Consider the following 18,440-nt stretch of genomic DNA (forward strand, 5'->3'; position numbering starts at 1 on the left):
CGCAGACACTTATCTGGGGGAACCGGGTTTGATTCCGCACTCCTCCACTTGCAGCTGCTGGAATGGCCTTGGGTCAACCATAGCTCTCTTATCTGGTAGAACCGGGTTTGATTCACCACTCCTCCGCTTGCAGCTACTGGAATGGCCTTGGGTCAGCCATAGCTCTCTTATCTGGGAGAACCAGGTTTGATTCCCCACTCCTCCACTTGCAGCTGCTGGAACGGCCTTGGGTCAGCCATAGCTCTTGTATCTGGGAGAACCGGGTTTGATTCTCCACTCCTCCACTTGCAGCTGCTGGAATGGCCTTGGGTCAGCCATAGCTCTGGCAGAGGTTGTCCTTGAAAGGGCAGCTGCTGTGAGAGCCTTCTCAGCCCCACCCACCTCACAGGGTGTCTCTTGGGGGGGGAAAGGTAAAGGAGATTGTGAGCTGCTCTGAGATTCAGGCAGGATATAAATCCAATATCATCATCATCATGTTCTTCATCTGTTTCTGTACTGATCATGAGTCCTGCGCTCCAGCCATCATTCCTGTTCTGCCATTTCATAATGGTAAAAATGGGCATGAATCTTGTTTTGCTAGAATCATAGATATCATAGAGTTGGAAGGGACCTCCAGGGTCATCTAGTCTACCCCCCTACACAATGCAGGAAACTAACAAACACCTCCCCCCAAATTCACAGGATCCTCATTGCTGTCAGATGGCCATCCAGCCTCTGTTTAAAAACCTCCAAGGAAGGAGAGCCCACCACCTCCCGAGGAAGCCTGTTCCACTGAGGAACCGCTCTAACGGTCAGGAAGTTCTTCCTAATGTTGAGCTGGAAACTCTTTTGGTTTAATTTCAACCCATTGGTTCTGGTCCAACCTTCTGGGGCCACAGAAAACAATTCCACCCCATCCTTTCTATGGCAGCCCTTCAAGTCCTTGAAGATGGTGATCATATCACCTCTCAGCTGCCTCCTCTCCAGGCTAAACATGCCCAGCTCCTTCAACCTTTCCTCATAGGACTTGATCTCCAGACCCCTCACCGTCTTCGTCGCCCTCCTCTGGACCCGTTCGAGCTTGTCTAGATCTTTCTTAAAACGTGGTGCCCAAAACTGAACACAATGTTCCAGGTGAGGTCTTACCTGCTAGCGGAGGTGCTTCCTCCCAGCGGATGGAAGACACTGTTCTGAGCATCTTCCATCAGGAAAAGGCTCCTGCTGTTAGTGAAACAGGTCCACACAGCCCCACCCATGGCATCCAGAGTTTGTTGACCACAGTGCAAGGAAATGGATCGCCTGCGGTCAGTGCTTCCTCTAAGCTGTGGAGTCTTGTGAGCAAAAATCCTACTTTGTGAGCTACCGGCATTAAAGCTGTGAACTACAACAGAAATTAGTTTGGAGCTGTTTTTTTTCCTGAGGTTAAGACAAAAATGTGTGATTCCAGAGGCTAAAAAACGGTGAGCTCGCTCACGCTAACTAGAGGGCAATTCCCTGCCATGCTTAGCAGTTTGCTTTCCGTCATTGTGACACACTGTGTTGGGTTTTTCTTTCCAAAGCTTCAGTTCTCCATGTCCCTCCCCCTTCCCTCCTCCTTCAGATTAAAGCGGGGGGGGGGACCCAAACCTAAATAAAAACTGTTCATTCTCAGAGCAAGGGAGGAAGCCAACTTAAATCAATTAAATGGCACCGCTAGCTCAACGTATACTGATCGACGTGCATATAAAACGGCCTTCTGTTCAGCACAGCTGTGTCGTATAACCAGCCCTTTTGGCACAGAACAATTGCATTTTTTCCCTAGAAAAATTATAATTGCTGCTCCCTCTCCCCAACCCCTCTCCCCTGCCTTCATCCTCCATTGCTATTACTATTTCAGAAAGCACGCTTGCTGCAAGTGAATGGAGCTTTAGGATGTTAGATATTTAGGGAGGGGTCATAGCTCAGTGGTAGAGCATCTGCTTGGCATGCAGATGGTTCCAGGTTCAATCTCATGCATCTCCAGTTGAAAGGACCAGGCAGGGGAGGGACAGTGGCTCAGTGGTAGAGCATCTGCTTAGTAAGCAGAAGGTCCCAGGTTCAATCCCCGGCTAAAAAGGGGCCAGGCTTATAGGCATGAAAAACCTCAGCTTGAGGCCCTGGAGAGCCGCTGCCAGTCTGATTAGACAATACTGACTTTGATGGACCAAGGGTCTGATTCAGTAGAAGGCAGCTTCATATGTTCAGTAGGTGATGTCAAAGACCTCTGCCTGAGACCCTGGAGAGCTTTTCTGTTAAAGAGAGCCAGTTTGGTGTAGTGGTTAAGTGTGTGGACTCTGATCTGGGAGAACCGGGTTTGATTCCGCACTCCTCCACTTGCAGCTGCTGGAATGGCCTTGGGTCAGCCATAGCTCTGGCAGAGGTTGTCCTTGAAAGGGCAGCTGCTGTGAGAGCCCTCTCCAGCCCCACCCACCTCACAGGGTGTCTGTTGTGGGGGAGGAAGGTAAAGGAGATTGTGAGCCACTCTGAGTGGAGCACAGGATATAAATCCAATATCATCGTCATCAAAATGGGTGTAGGAAATGTCAGCTCCCCCAACAATCTACAATCTCCATGGTACCTGTGAAGTACTCCAGCTAAGTCCATCAAGTGATTAATGGAAAGATGAAAACCATGAACACAAGAAGCTGCCTTTTATTGAATCAGACCCTCGGTCCATCAAGGTCAGGATTGCCTACTCATATGGGCAGCAGCTCTCCAGGGTGTCAGGCGGCGGTCTTTCACATCACTGAAATCCTTTAACTGGAGATGCAAGGGATTGAACCATGGGAGCTGCATGCCAAGCAGATGCTCTGCCACTGTAGTGCTCTGAGAGCCAGTTTGGTGTAGTGGTTAAGTGTGCGGACTCTTATCTGGGAGAATCGGGTTTGATTCCCCACTCCTCCACTTGCACCTGCTGGAATGGCCTTGGGGGAGCCATAGCTCTGGCAGAGGTCGTCCTTGAAAGGGCAGCTGCTGTGAGAGCCCTCTCCAGCCCCACCCACCTCACAGGGTGTCTGTTGTGGGGGAGGAAGGTGAAGGAGATTGTGAGCCGCTCTGAGACTCTTCGGAGTGGAGGGCGGGATATAAATCCAATTTCTTCTTCTTCTTCTTCTTCTTCTTCTTCTTCTTCTTCTTCTTCTTCTTCTTCTTCTTCTTCTTCTTCTTCTTCTTCTTCTTCTTCTTCTTCTTCTTCTTCTTCTTCTTCTTCTTCTTCTTCTTCTTCTTCTTCTTCCAGAGAGTAGTTGAGAGCACAGACTCTAATCTGGGAGAACTGGGTTTGATCCTGCACTCCTCCACATGCACCTGCTGGAGTGACCTTGGGTCAGTCACAGTTCTTGAAAGAGCTGCTGTCTCAAGAGCAGTTCTCACTCTCAGCCCCACTTACCTTGCAATGGGGAGGAATGGAAGGAAATTGTAAGCCACTCTGAGAGTCTGAGTGAAGGGCAGGGTAAATTCAACTCTTCTTCTCCCCATCCTTATTGCGCTGCCCCAAGCAGTCATCCAGGTGACTTGGGCAGAAAGCTAGCCCTGTATCAGGAACACGTCCCTGTGCCCCTGGTGAGAGGAGCTGCTGATGAGAAAAGACCATCTTACCTTTAGTACGATCAAAGGGGTTGCATTGCCTCATAGTGGGGCCTCTGCTCCATCCTCTCTCTCTTCCTAATGGTTGCCACTCTCTCCCATTCACAAGGCATTTTATGAGTTTGCAACAAGGAGAACCGTCAACACAGCTGGTAATGCCCACTGACACACACACACACCCTGTTTTTTCATGAATTCTTTGCTTAAAATCTTTATAACCCTGCCTTTTGGCTAATATAAACTACTCAGACTTCCAGAGAAGAGAAAACACATGGCAACAATTAAGCAAACAAACACCAATTCAGATGTGTGTGTGTGAAATTGCTGAGCAGCCGGGTTAAAACGGATAAAAGGAAGTACTTCTTCACCCAAAGGGTGATTAACACGTGGAATTCACTGCCACAGGAGGTGGTGGCAGCTGCAAGCATAGCCAGCTTCAAGAGGGGATTGGATAAACATTTGGAGCAGAGGTCCATCAGTGGCTAATAACCACAGCGTATTGTTGGAACTCTCTGTCTGGGGCAGTGATGCTCTGTAGCCTTGGTGCTTGAGGGGGCAACAGTGGCAGGGCTTCTAGTGTCCTGGCCCCACTGATGGACCTCCTGATGGCACTTGAGGGTTTTTTTGCCACTGTGTGACACAGAGTGTTGGACTGGATGGGCCATTGGCCTGATCCAACGTGGCTTCTCTTATGTTCTTATATGGAGCAGAGGTCCATCAGTGGCTATTAGCCACAGCGTATTGTTGGAACTCTTTGTCTGAGGCAGTGATGCTCTGTATTCTGGGTGCTTGAGAGGGACAACAGTGGGAGGGCTTCTAGTGTCCTGGCCCCACTGATGCGCCTCCTGATGGCACCTGGGTTTTTTGGCAACTTTGTGACACAGAGTGCTGGACTGGATGGGCCATTGGCCCGATTCAACATGGCTTCTCTTATGTTCTTAAGTGCTGTCAAGTCACTTCCAGCTTATGGTGACCTTGTGAATAAATGACCTCCAGAACATCCTGTCATTCACAGCCTTGTTCAGGTCTCACAGGCGGAGGGTGGTGGCTTCCTTGACTGAGTCCATCCATCTAACGTTGGGTCTTCTCTTTTCTTGCCGCCTTCAACTTTGCTTAGCATTATTGTCTTTTACAAGTGAACATTTTTTTAGAGGGCACCCACAGACTTCTGCTCATGATCTCTGTCCAATGGAAACGTGCACCCTCTGTTATTCGCTAGGATCTGCTGGGCTTTCAGATTTCATAATCAGCAATGGGAATCCAGGACGAGCATGAAAAACTGCTTGGCTCTGATCACTTGGTTACATCGGGCCTGCTTTTGCAAACACATGAACACGGGATGTCAAGTAGGGATGGGTACAAACCAGGAAAATTTTGGTTTGTGGCATTGCCCAGTTTGTAAGCCATGAACCATCACAAACTTTTAGGCATCAAATGAACCAGTGAGGTTTGTGGCATGGTAGAACACTCCTCGATATGCTAGAGACATGCAGGGTATTTCCCCCTGGTGTCTTCTACATGTCCTCTAAGTTATGTTGTTGTTGTTGTTGTTGTTATTAAATTTTATTTGTATCCCACCCTCCCCGCCTAGGCAGGCTCAGGGCGGCTAACAACATTCGAATAAAACATTATACAATATACAATAATTAAAACGACATTAAAATTATACATAGTTAAATACATATCTGCAGATTGGACCTAGGGGGACTGAGTAATCCCCTTCCCTTCCAAAAGAAAATGCTCCTGGGAAAATGCTTTTGAGGGAAATATTAAGTGCAGGTTCAAAAGTGTATAGAGTGGACCCCCTGCAAGCTGTGCATACCAAAAACACAGGGAACCTCACTCTACCTTTGAGGCTTGGTAAACATTTTGACTGAGCTGAGACGGTCTGTCTGGAGATGCATCCATTCAGAAACTTCGCCTGATTGACCTGCCACGAACTTCAGTTCATGAACCACAAACTGACCAAAATTCCTCCTGAACTTTAGTTCATGAGATGGTTGGTGCCCATCGCTAATGTTGAGTTGCTCAGTCCCATTCTGCTGTAATCTCTTTCCCAAAGAGTCATTTATTTATTTACTCACTTACTTATTTATTTAGTGTTCTATCCCGCCCTCTCCGCAAGCAGACTCAGGGCAGCTAACAGTCAATCACAATTTAAAATTACAACTTAAGACAATAGAATTAACGTTTTACAATTAAAATACATTTCATGGTGCCACTCAGAGTTCAGTATAGGCGGGATCATTTCCTTTCTTCTGACAGTGATCTTGTGGTGGACATAATGCCTCATAAATGATGTCGCTCAGCAGTGTGGAGTGGCAGTCCTCTCCTGTTATATATTAAAGGCCTGTCGAAACAATTCAGGTTTACAGGCCCTGCGGAATTGGGAGAGATCTCGCAGAGCCCTTACGACCTCTGGGGAGTGCATTCCACGTTGTTGGTGCTACCACCGAGAAGGCCCTAGCTCGTGTGGAGCACAGTCTGGCCCTCCTTGGTCCAGGGATAGATAGCGGCTTTTGTGTTCTTGAGCGCAGTGCTCTCTGGGGAACAATTTATAAAACAGAGGCCATCGGAATTTCTCTTAATTGCTCTCAATATAATACAGCCCTGCTGTCAGGAGCAGAAGTTGATGAGCCTTTCCGTTTTCTTCTCAGGTGACGGAAGAGGAGCCGTCTGCCAACCACACTGTCATGATTCAGGAAACATTACAGGACGCTTCGGTGGAGCTGGCCGAACAGCATCATCTGGTCATTTCTAACGAGGTGGAAGGGATCGGGACAGTGACTGTCTACACCCAAGGAGGAGAAGCCTCGGAACTTATTGTGTACGTGCAAGAAGACATGCAGGCTGTGGAGGCTCAGGCTGTGGAAGACGAACAATCCGCACCGAAAATGTAGCTACAGCTCCGAAGGCGGTGAGCCCTCCGGTACTACCGAATCAAAACACGTTTTATTTTCCATTGTACACTGAGTGGAAACGTTTAACAGGGACCCTCACAGTTGCTAGTCCATCACCTTTTTAGGATTTAGCAGGTGGGCGGCTTCTTGTTGACGGGACTGGTGACTTTTTCAGCAGGAGATGCTTTTGGTGATAGTGAGCCCCACACAGCCTTCTGTTTAAGAACACGCTCCTTTGTATATACTTTAAAAGATTCCCTCCGCTTCTCATAAGCAGCTCCTGAAGTCACAGCCTACAAACGTACAGTCACAGATGACCACACCCAGTTCCTTCTGGGACAATAAGCATTTTTTTATATATATAATATATTTTGGCCAGAAAATCAAAACGGGACGGGTGGTGACCCCAAACCGGGCCCTGTTAGGGCCACTTTTGTATCTTTGTTGCGACTTCATTTGTATGCACTTTAAGACTCCAGATCAGGAGCAGGCAAGGTGTTCAACCTGCGGGCTGCATCTGGGTCTCCGCCTGCTTTTGAAGGATGCTGGCTCTTCCTGTCAACAATACATCCTGGAAGTCCCCACAACCAGCTCGCCTTCAAATGCAAGCAGAGACCCAGTAGGTTCTCTCTCCCCTATCCCGCTGCATACGATGGCCCTTGAGCTTTTAAATAATTTTCAGGGCAGATTTTGCAACAGATTTATTAAGCAGCTTGACATCTGGCTGAAGAGCGGCTAATAGCCAGATGTGACCCTCCAGGCATTGCCCCACCTCTCCTGTAGGCTTAGAAAGACAATTTTAATGACTGGCTAGCAAGCTCCTAGATGGCGAAAAAGTCTTCCATTTGGAATCTGTTTCATGCTGACCAGCTTCCAAAAGAAAGCAGCTCCACCCACCCACGTGAATCCACACTTCCGTGCCCCTTGCTATCTGGTTTTTCTTTCCCTTTCCGGCATTCCTCGTTTAACCCCCCAGAAGGGATCGTGCTTGCTTTATCACTGCTGTCAAAAGCACAACATTGTTACCTGAAGGAAGCCAGATTGTGTGTACACTGTGGCATTTATGATTCCACATCCTAAATTGGCAACAGCCTCCCCTGCGCTCCCAGTTTTCATTAGGGTAGGTTCTAATATTGGACACAGGTGAAAAACTGCCGTCACTTTCTAGTGTAGAGCTCTGTGCAGAACTCTAGTGTTTTATGGTCATGGCGTTATTTTAGACACGTCTACTGGAGAGAAAGGATGTTTTTAATCCATTCTGCACATAAAATATCACAGTCTCCTTCCCACCCACCCCTTCGTAAGCAATGGCAGTAATTTTAGAAATATAAAAATGTGATTTTTTGAAAAAAAAAAAATAGCGTGGGCGCAGTGTTCTAGATTCACACACATGCTTCAGGATTATGTGACTCTTGATTGATGTATCATGGCTGCCCTTTTGAGGCAAGGTGTAGCTGTACAAATGCAAAGAACTTACTGAAACAACAGAGAACAAGCAATATTTGGTGGGCTCTGTTTGTCCAGCTGGCCACGTGTTAAGCTTTTTCTCCACTAGAAGTGCTCCTACCAAGGGCGTTTTTTGTAGCAGGGACTCCTTTGCATATTAGGCCCACTCCTCTGATGTAGCCAATCCTCCCGGAACTTACAGTAGGCCCTGTACTAAGAGCCCCGTAAGCTCTTAGAGGATTGGCTGCATCATGGGTGTGTGGCCTAATAGGCAAAGGAGTTCCTGCTACAAAAAAAAAGCCCTGCTCCTACCCATCTTGGACTTGCACCAGTCATATTGCTCTGTCTTGAGTAGACCTGGGCATTCTGCTGAAAACCTGACTTTGTCTAACTCTCTTTAAAGAACGAGATAGGCACCTGCTCGCACTAGCGAAGGTTCACCAAAAGAAGACACGCAAGGATCTCGCAGTCAGTAGTGGCTGGCCTCTGATGAAGGAAGAATAGAGGGGGTTTGATCCCCAGACCATATTTTTGCAGTGGGTTTTGTACATCCCTGCAATGTTTCCCTGACTAGGCGTGTTTCCAGGTGACATATTCTACTTTCGGAAGGTTTAAAAAGAAATGTGATAAATTTGTGATTCAGACAACGTATTGGGGCATTCAGAAGAGACTCCATCTCTCAGAATGCCAGGAGAATGACTGGTAAATAAGCATTGCCACGAGAATCAACCTCAGCTCCAATAAAATTGAGGTTACTTCCCGGCTAACTTTTCAGGTTGCATTCAGCTAGCTTTTCAGGTTGCATTCATGGACATTGTCGTGTCTCTGTTGCCCTGTAGGGGGTCCCCTGGCGGCCAGCGCTCCCGGTGGACCTTCCAAGCCAGCTGTGGAGGTCTCAGAATTGGGTAGGGGCGGGGTTGTGTCACCCAGCCTCCTATCCCTGGTGGGGTTTAGGGCTCTCTCTGTCTCTCTGAGCAGGCAGCCCTTCACTCACAGCCACCATCCTTCCTCCCCGACCTCTCAGTGTGGCTTCCTTTTATTCCCCTCTGAGCCCCACCTCTTCCCCCCTGCCCTTTCCCCGAGCTGGCACCGCCCCTCTTCATAAGCCCCGATGCTGATCCCCAGCATCCTGGCTCTCATGCCAGCAGTCTGTTGGGCATCAGCTGCCGCAGTTCAGGGCAGGCCTCGGCTCGTCGTGGGCCGGCTCCAGCTCTTCCCTGGCGGCCAGTCAGCTTCTTCCACGTCGGGAGGCCGCGGGGTCTGGCACAGCCGCTGCCTGGCCCTCCGGGCTCCTCGGGCCACATTGCGGTGAGTGGGGGTGTCGCAGGTGGCCCCGGCACCCACTGGAGGGAGCCTTCACTGGCGGGGCTTGGCTGGGGGGCTGGCCGTGGGGGGAGTGACCGCGGCTGGGGGGGCTGCCGTGGGAGGGCCGACCCCCCCCCTTCAGCCGAGTCCCAAGGCGGGACAGACATAGGAGCGCTTTCTGTTCATGTCTAAGAAAATCATAACGATTGAATTGTAAGTATGCCGGCAGCCCAGAAGGGAAGCTTCTCAATTCTAGGACTCCTTAAACAGTTTTCTGTTTCTTCTTCCTAGTGAATTGTACAAATTGTCATCTTCACATTTACGAGAATGCATATATTTGCGAATGCGAGGCTGAACTTGCAGCTTTTATCATCTGACTTGTTGAGTTAGCCTGGGGACCAGAGTTCTTTGAAATCTCAGATCCATAAATCGCCTTCCTTTAATTAGGTTGGCATCTATCAAGAAGGGTTTTAAAACTTCCACCACGATGTTGGAGGATGTAGCTTACATGAGCCCGCTGTGGCGTCCTGTGTGTACGCATGGATTTCTTTTGAAGCTACGGGCAACCCACGTGTCCCGTCTCTGCTGTTATTTCGCACTTGCTTCCTGGACCGTGCTTCTGTCCATGAGGGCAGAAGAGGTAGGGAAGGGGAGCAGGTCCCTATGAGAACCCCCGCCAGGTCCCCTTCCAGCGAGATGAAAGGTTCTCCGGAGGCTCCAGACCTCCAAGCGGTCCCTGGGCAGACCCAGGATCCCCTTGCCAGCCAGCCTCCATGGTCAGGAGAGCCAGCCGGTCACCTCATGGCCAGAGCCTCCACCAGGTCCCTCGTGGGGTCTCCTGCCCACCTGCGGTGAGAGTCGGATGGCCTGGGCGGCCTCAGAAGCTCCAGAAATCCAGATGATTCTCTGTTCTGGTATCAGAAAAGCCAGTCCCTGCAGAGGGCCCAGTGAAAGGAGCCCAGTGGGACTGGGTGGGTCCTTCCTCGATACAAGTTGCTCATCTTGCGTCAAAGGGAGGCTCCTTCCATAGGAAGGACTTACTTCTACTACCAGAGCAGATCCTCAAGTTCCAATCCAAAGAGCAGAGTTTTTTTCTATGTAGCATGGAAGAAATAAACACAAAAGAGTGTTGGAACATTACAAATGTTCAGTAATATGCTGGGTACGTACATACCTAGTGAGTCCACTTGGAAGTGAAATAATTTCCCCACTTGCAGTAACAAACTTGTCAAACAACACTTTAAAGTTTGAAGATTTAAATGGCCACGTGAATTCTTGGCACATCCATATTATAAATATCTGCGTTTCCCCAACCCCACAGTAAACCCAGAAAAGGGAACCGGGAATTGATGGAGAAGCCTAATTCAGTGTTTATTCGAGAGAGATCTGGGCATTTAATCATGTGTGTGTGCCACTCATAAAACCGAGAGCTCCGTTTTGCCTTATACTCTTGGTTTGTTGTGAGGATAAAGCACTTGTGTAATGCTTGAATGAGGCCCGAAGGATACATAGGATCAAAGTTAACTCTCTATCTTTACTCGAATCAGGTGGATGCCGTATATGGATTGTGAATGGGAACTGATTCTGCGGTGGGTAGGAACTGAGACTTCTGTTCCCAGATATATCTCTCATGGACTCTGTGTTAATAAATCATAGGGTTTTTTTTTTTAAAAAAACCCTTCCAATTACAACTGTAGAATGATGTTCATAGATCTAATAATTCTGTCAAATGCCTCTGACCCGAAACCAGCAGTGTGAACCCCAATTACTCGTTCTTGTTAATATGTATGAAAATCGAACCTTGTGTTGTAAATATGATGATCAGATAGTTTGAATGATGCTGTACATAAGAGACCGTGAAATTGGATTTGTCTCTGTTAACCTCCACGGCCACGATCCAGCAGAAGTGCGATTTCATTAGACTTAGGAATGTCTAACGGAGATTGAAGCTGTGACATCGTAATGGGTATCCCAGTGGCTTCTGGGAGGACAGTCCTCTCTTTGTATCCAGGCTGTAAACATGATTAACAATGTGAACACGGTTGGTTCTGTTGGATGAGTTTAAATTAGATAACTTGGACAAGCGGGCTTCCTTCCCTTTTTCCAAAAAAAATAAATGAGTAAATCCTTTTTTTCAAGGCTTCTGCTATTTTTCTTGCAACCATGCACACCTGGTCTTAAAAATCTGCACTCCACAAACAGGCCTTGAATTCAACAGGAGCTCACTGGAGCGCAGCTCCTGAACCTTTCTGATGGTTCCCTCTCCTCCTCCCCACCTACCTTGTCCACTGAGTAGTGGGTGCAACTGCATAACAATCCCTGGATAAGGAGAGCAGCCAGCCAGCCACCAGGGGCTTTGCCATGCCCCCAGCAGCCCTCATTAACCCCTGGAGAAGCCCACACCACCCTTTCTCCACTTCTTATGTGATTTTGGGAGGCGGGTGGCTTGCTGGCCTTTTGACTGGGGGAGGTGGCCAAGGAAAGCCCCAGGTGAGCGAGGCCTGCTTGGACTGGCTGGATCTCTAACTAGCCCAAGCAGGCCTTGCTCACCTGGGGCTTTCCTTTCTTGCACCAGGTTGCTTTTGGCTGGTGGGGGGGGGGGGCAGCATACGCTAATGAGGTGTGTTAATGAGCTCTACCACCGATTTTTCTACAAAACGACCCCATCCACAAATATCCTTGCACTTGTGCTTAATATAGTTATTTTCTGTTTGAGCTCAATAATTTTAGGCATTGGAAATACAGGCTGGCACCCAAAAAAGGCTGAGGATCTGATGTGAAAGTCACATGCAAAATTTAGAACTAAAAGGATAGATGATAGCCACAGGAATAAATATCTTTAAAAGGAGATTAGATAGATTCAGGGAGGACAGCTCTATCAAGGGAACCTCCACATTCAAAAATAATAAACCTCTGATCCCAGAGTCAGTAGCCAGCATCAGGGATCAGATCTAGCAGGGCTCTTCTTATGTTCTTAGATGTCGTATTGAAAGGGAATATCTGATGGCATTTCTTATAGGCTTCTACTGTTCCATAACTTCAGCAGCAGCATCAAGTGAAAGAGCTAATATGGGCCCTTCCACATTGGTATACGACCCAAAGTTAACAAGAACGGCAAATGTTTTAGAGGTTTCTTAGTAAAGAAGAAGGTACGTATGGCACGTGTGTAGGAGACAGGGATAGCTGATGATGATGATGATGATATTGGATTTATATCCCGCCCTCCACTCCAAAGAGTCTCAGAGCAGCTCACAATCTCCTTTGCCTTCCTCCCCCACAACAGACACCCTGTGAGGAAGATGAAGATATTGGATTTATATCCCACCCTCCACTCCGAAGAGTCTCAGAGCGGCTCACAATCTCCTTTACCTTCCTCCCCCACAACAGACACCCTGTGAGGTAGATGAAGATATTGGATTTATATCCCGCCCTCCACTCCGAAGAGTCTCAGAGCGGTTCACAATCTCCTTTATCTTCCTCCCCCACAACAGACACCCTGTGAGGTGGGTGGGGCTGGAGAGGGCTCTCCCAGCAGCTGCCCTTTCAAGGACAACCTCTGCCAGAGCTATGGCTGACCCAAGGCCATGCCAGCAGGTGCAAGTGGAGGAGGTGGGGAATCAAACCCGGTTCTCCCAGATAAGAGTCTGCACACTTAACCACTACAGGGGAAGAAGGTCTATGAGAGCCATGGCTGACCCAAGGCCATTCCAGCAGCTGCAAGTGGAGGAGGTGGGGAATCAAACCTGGTTGTCCCAGATAAGAGTCTGCGCACTTATCCACTACAGGGGAGGAAGGTCTATGAGAGCTATGGTTGACCCAAGGCCATGCCAGCAGGTGCAAGTGGAGGAGTGGGGAATCAAACCCGGTTCTCCCAGATAAGAGTCTGCACACTTAACCACTACAGGGGAGGAAGGTCTATGAGAGCTATGGTTGACCCAAGGCCATGCCAGCAGGTGCAAGTGGAGGAGTGGGGAATCAAACCTGGTTCTCCCAGATAAGAGTCCGCGCACTTAACCACTACAGGGGAGGAAGGTCTATGAGAGCTATGGTTGACCCAAGGCCATGCCAGCAGGTGCAAGTGGAGGAGGTGGGGAATCAAACCCGGTTCTCCCAGATAAGAGTCTGCACACTTAACCACTACAGGGGAGGAAGGTCTATGAGAGCTATGGTTGACCCAAGGCCATTCCAGCAGCTGCAAGTGGAGGAGGTGGGGAATCAAACCCGGCTCTCCCAGATAAGAGTCCGCACACTTCACCACTACACCAAACTGGCTCTCTGTTTAAACTGTTTAAGCAAAGAGTAATTTTAAACACTGGGCGTGATGTGATGCTATTGCAGAGGAGACCACTGATAAGAGAAAGAAGGTAAGCCTGGTATTTCTATTTTTTTTAAAATATATATATAGTTAAAGAAAGCCTTGAAAGTGCAATGAACTTTTTCAGAGTACAAGAAACCAATAGGCAGTAGATTCAGCACAGCCTAAGGGAAAGACTTCTTTACACAGCGAGTTATTGAAATGTGGAATTCGCTGTCAGAGGTTGTAGTGATGACCACAGACATAGCTTTAAAAAGGTATTAGACAGATTCACGGAGGACAGGTCTATCAGTGGCTAGTAGCCTTGGTGACTAAAGGAAACCGCCGTGTTCAGAGGCAGTCAACTTCTGAACCCCCATGCCAAAATGCAACATCAAGAGAAGACCTTGGCCTCTTATGCCTGTTGTTGGCCCTCGAGAGGAACTGGTTGGCCACTGTGAGACAGGATGCTGGACTAGATGGACCTCTAGTCTGATCCAGCAGGACTCTTCTTATGTTCCAATGAAGGCCTTGGCCTCTAAGCCTTGTTGTTGGCCCTCCAGAGGAACTGGTTGGCCACTGTGTGAGACAGAATGCTGGACTAGATGGACCACTGGTCTGATCCAGCAGGACTCTTCCTATGTTCCAATGAAGGCCTTAGCCTCTAAGCCTTGTTGTTGGCCCTCCAGAGGAACTGGTTGGCCATTGTGTGAGACAGGACGCTGGACTAGATGGACCACTGGTCTGATCCAGCAGGACTCTTCCTATGTTCCAATGAAGGCTTTAGCCTCTAAGCCTTGTTGTTGGCCCTCCAGAGGAACTGGTTGGCCACTGTGTGAGACAGGATGCTGGGCTAGATGGACCACTGGTCTGATCCAGCAGGACTCTTCCTATGTTCCAATGAAGGCCTTAGCCTCTAAGCCTTGTTGTTGGCCCTCCAGAGGAACTGGTTGGCCACTGTGTGAGACAGGATGCTGGGCTAGATGGACCACTGGTCTGATCCAGCAGGACTCTTCCTATGTTCCAATGAATGCCTTAGCCTCTAAGCCTTGTTGTTGGCCCTCCAGAGGAACTGGTTGGCCACTGTGTGAGACAGGATGCTGGGCTAGATGGACCACTGGTCTGATCCAGCAGGACTCTTCCTATGTTCCAATGAAGGCCTTAGCCTCTAAGCCTTGTTGTTGGCCCTCCAGAGGAACTGGTTGGCCACTGTGTGAGACAGGATGCTGGGCTAGATGGACCACTGGTCTGATCCAGCAGGACTCTTCCTATGTTCCAATGAAGGCCTTAGCCTCTAAGCCCTGTTGTTGGCCCTCCAGAGGAACTGATTGTTCACCGTGTGAGACAGGATGCTGGACTAGATGGACCTCTGGTCTGATCCAGCAGGGCTCTTCTGATGTTCCAATGAAGGCCTTGGCCTCTAAGCCCTGTTGTTGGCCCTCCAGACGAACTGATTGGTCACGGTGTGAGACAGGATGCTGGACTAGATGGACCACAGTTCTGATCCAGCAGGGCTCTTCCTATGTTCTGAGACAGGAAGATGTCCATGAAGCTTACAGTTTAGAATCTGAAAAACAAGGAAGATAAGAAAGAGAGGGCAAGGAGACAGAGATGGAATTTAATGATTCTGCAATTATTTTTATTCCAGGTACTTAGACTCCCTTTGATTAGGAGAGGGAGATGGTGATGTTGTCAATTGATATGGCAAAGTTTAGGCTTGGATATACAGAGTTTGAGGGAGCCATGGGACTCTCATGATCATGCGATTCTCAGACGAAGAAGTACAAATGTGCATTGTGTAGAGGGAAAATGAGCTAAGTGCCATGAGCAGAGGGGTGGAACTGAGAGCGGGCAACGGCAAACCACCTCTCAACACCGCTTGCCTTGAAAACCCCCTGTGAAGTCAGCTGTGACTTCACAGCACTTTCGAAGACATCAGTGCCACTCTGGAAGTAGGCAGCATGCCAGCAACCAGCCAAATAGTCACCCATGAACATATGAAGCTGCCTTATACTGAATCAGACCCCCCTCAGTCCATCAAAGTCAGTATTGTCTACTCAGACTGGCAGCGGCTCTCCAGGATCTCAAGCTGAGGATTTTCACGCCTATTTGCCTGGACCCTTTTTAGTTGGAGATGCTTGGGATTGAACCTGGGACCTTCTGCTTCCCAAGCAGATGCTCTACCACTGAGCCTCCATCCCTTCCATGTTCAACTATGTCTTCTCCATTTCCTTATGCCTTGTCCTTTTGAAGCCAGCCACAGTTTGCTCATTTGGAAACCCAAAGGGAATATATCAAGGGTGTCAAACATGCGGCCGGGGGGTTAATCAAGCCCTCGAGCAACTGGCTCTCATCTGCTTCCTTCTCCCTATCTCTTGCTTCCTTCTGTATAACAGCTTGCTTTGCAAGGCTTGTTCAATTACACAGGAGCTACAGAGCAAAACCTCTATTTTCGCCATTGGCTGAGGCTCCTCTCTTGGGGAGGACGGGGGGGGGGAGGAGCAGCAGCCAGGCTCTCTCGATTGTACAACAGAGCTTCTGAGCCAAGCCTCTCTTCCTTCTGTTGGCTGAGACTCCTCCCCCTCCTGGTTCCCTGGGGAGGGAAGGAAAGAGCCAGAGCTTCCTTTGCCCAGTTCCCTGGATCCCACGGGAGAAATCCAAAGAAAGCACCTTTAAGACCAACAAGTGCTGATGTTTTAAGCATGTTTTATTTATTTATTTATGTATTAAAAATCTTTAATTGTGTTTGTCGGTGTCCTTTATAAAGTTTATATCTCAGCTACTGAATCATGAATAGGTACACACATGGCTCAGCCCAATGAGGTCTCATTTATGTCAAATCCGGCCCTTATAACAAATGAGTTTGACACCCCTGGAATATACCATCGGAGGTGGTAATGTCCAGAATGATATTGTGAACAAGGACTCATTGATCTAAAGACCCTTGAAGCAAATGATGCTCTTTTATGATTGGGTCACTATATTTTGTGCCATTACAGATGCCAAGTAGCCCGAGGGAGTGCGGACAAACCTAAGCGACTTCTTGCAAGTAACCAAACTGACTCACCCAGTAATGGGAGGTAGATGTGGGGCGGGGGGTGTCGTTCCCTGTGCACACCACAGAGAAAAGCAGGAGAAATGGATCTGTATTGTGGTATCCAATTAAACTTCATTGTTCATTTGCAGAGATTACTCTTTGCCATAATCAGAAAAGCCCGAGCAGCTGTGAAATGTGTTTTCTCTTAAAAAAAAAAAAAAGAAAAGAAAGAAAAAAGTCAGCAGCTCTATCTACAGCTCACTCGCCATTAAAACTCTATTTGGAACAGTATCGTAAATGGGAGTGGGATTCACGCTATTAGCAGGGAAACCTTTCTGAATCAATTAAGCAATTGCTTGTGTTAATATCTGGGGGTGGGGGGGGGGAGGTGAGAGAGATGGGGAAACTAATTTGCCATGCATCGCTTACAAATTTTCAAGTAAATTATTTTCCAATTGACTCCGCAACTTCCGCTGTCCGTGACAGCCGTAATTTAAAAGAAAAATTCTAATATATCACTGTCACGCACACCTACAGCAATTTAAGGCTTGGCTTGTTTTCCAGCCTGATAATGCTAGTTGCGCTTCCTGCCGATTGAGTATGGAAATGGTTTTCTTTTTTTCTCTGACTCAACGTGATGGATTTTTTCCCCCCCTCAAAACAGGAAAGCTGAACATCAAATATATGCAAATGTTATCGTTATACCTGTTCTAAATACAGTAATTGCTTGGGGCTTGCTGTTGCAACCACATGAGCCTGCCCCCCAAAATCTGACCCTCGATCGATCACGTCAGCAGTGGCGGCAGGTGGCAGCTGCAAGCATAGCCAGCTTCAAGAGGGGATTGGATAAGCATATGGAGCAGAGGTCCATCAGTGGCTGTTAGCCACGGGGTATAGATGGAACTCTGTCTGGGGCGATGATGCTCTGTCTTCTTGGTGCTTGGAGGGGCACAGTGGGAGGGCTTCTAGTGTCCTGGCCTACACTGATGGACCTCCTGATGGCACCTGGGGTTTTTTGGCCACTGTGACACAGAGTGTTGGACTGGATGGGCCATTGGCCTAATCCAACATGGCTTCTCTTATGTTCTGGCAGCAGTTTTCGTAAGAACCTAAGAGAAGCCTTGTTGGATCAAATCAATGGCCCATCCGGTCCAACACTCTGGGTCACAGAGTGGGCAAAACCCAGGGGCCATCAGGAGGCTACCAGCAGGTCCAGAACTCCAAAAGCTCTCCCACTGATGCCCTCTCCAGCACCAAGAATACAGAGCATCACTGCCCCAGACAGTGTTGCAGCTATATCTTGTGGCTAATAGCCACTGATGGACCTCTTTCCAGGGTCTCAGGTGGATATATTCCACATAATCTATGACCAGGTTTTTACTGGAGATGCCTGGGATTGAACCTAGGATCTTCTACATGCCAAGCAGACACTCTACCACTGAGCCATATTCTCTCCACTAACTAATGAACAGATCAAACCACCTTATACCAAGTAAGACTCCTGCTCTATCCAGATCAGTTATGGCTTCTCAGACTGACAGTGCCTCTCTAGAGTCTCAGATGGAGGACTTTCGCATCACCTTTGGCTAGATCTTTACTAAAGAGCCACAGCCCCAACTCTTAACTAATAAAGAGATGAAATGGCCTTATACCAAGTAAGACTCTTGTTTTATCCATATCAATCATGACTGCTCAGACTGGCAGTGGCTGTCCAAGATCTCAGGTGGAGGTCTTTCATATCATCTATGACCAGATCTTTACTGAAGTTGACAACGATTAAACAAGGGACCTTCTGCATGCAAATCAGATGCTTTCCCACTGAGCCACAGCTTTTCCCCATTTCTTCTGCATTTAATTTAATTTATTTTTTAGATTTATA

General features: G+C 48.2%; 1 protein-coding gene across 1 annotated transcript in view; it reads left to right on the forward strand.

Annotated features, from left to right (window-relative positions):
* The window catches only part of ZFAT (zinc finger and AT-hook domain containing), a 145,011-nt gene extending 138,528 nt beyond the window's left edge, over nt 1-6,483 (forward strand). Inside the window, 1 exon segment of the mRNA XM_060243200.1 lies at nt 6,237-6,483. Within this exon segment, the coding sequence (XP_060099183.1) occupies nt 6,237-6,479 (243 nt within the window). The 3' untranslated portion in view covers nt 6,480-6,483.
* The last annotated feature ends 11,957 nt before the right edge of the window (nt 6,484-18,440 follow it).

Source organism: Heteronotia binoei, chromosome 7, assembly GCF_032191835.1.
Source record: "Heteronotia binoei isolate CCM8104 ecotype False Entrance Well chromosome 7, APGP_CSIRO_Hbin_v1, whole genome shotgun sequence".
Lineage (NCBI taxonomy): Eukaryota > Metazoa > Chordata > Lepidosauria > Squamata > Gekkonidae > Heteronotia > Heteronotia binoei.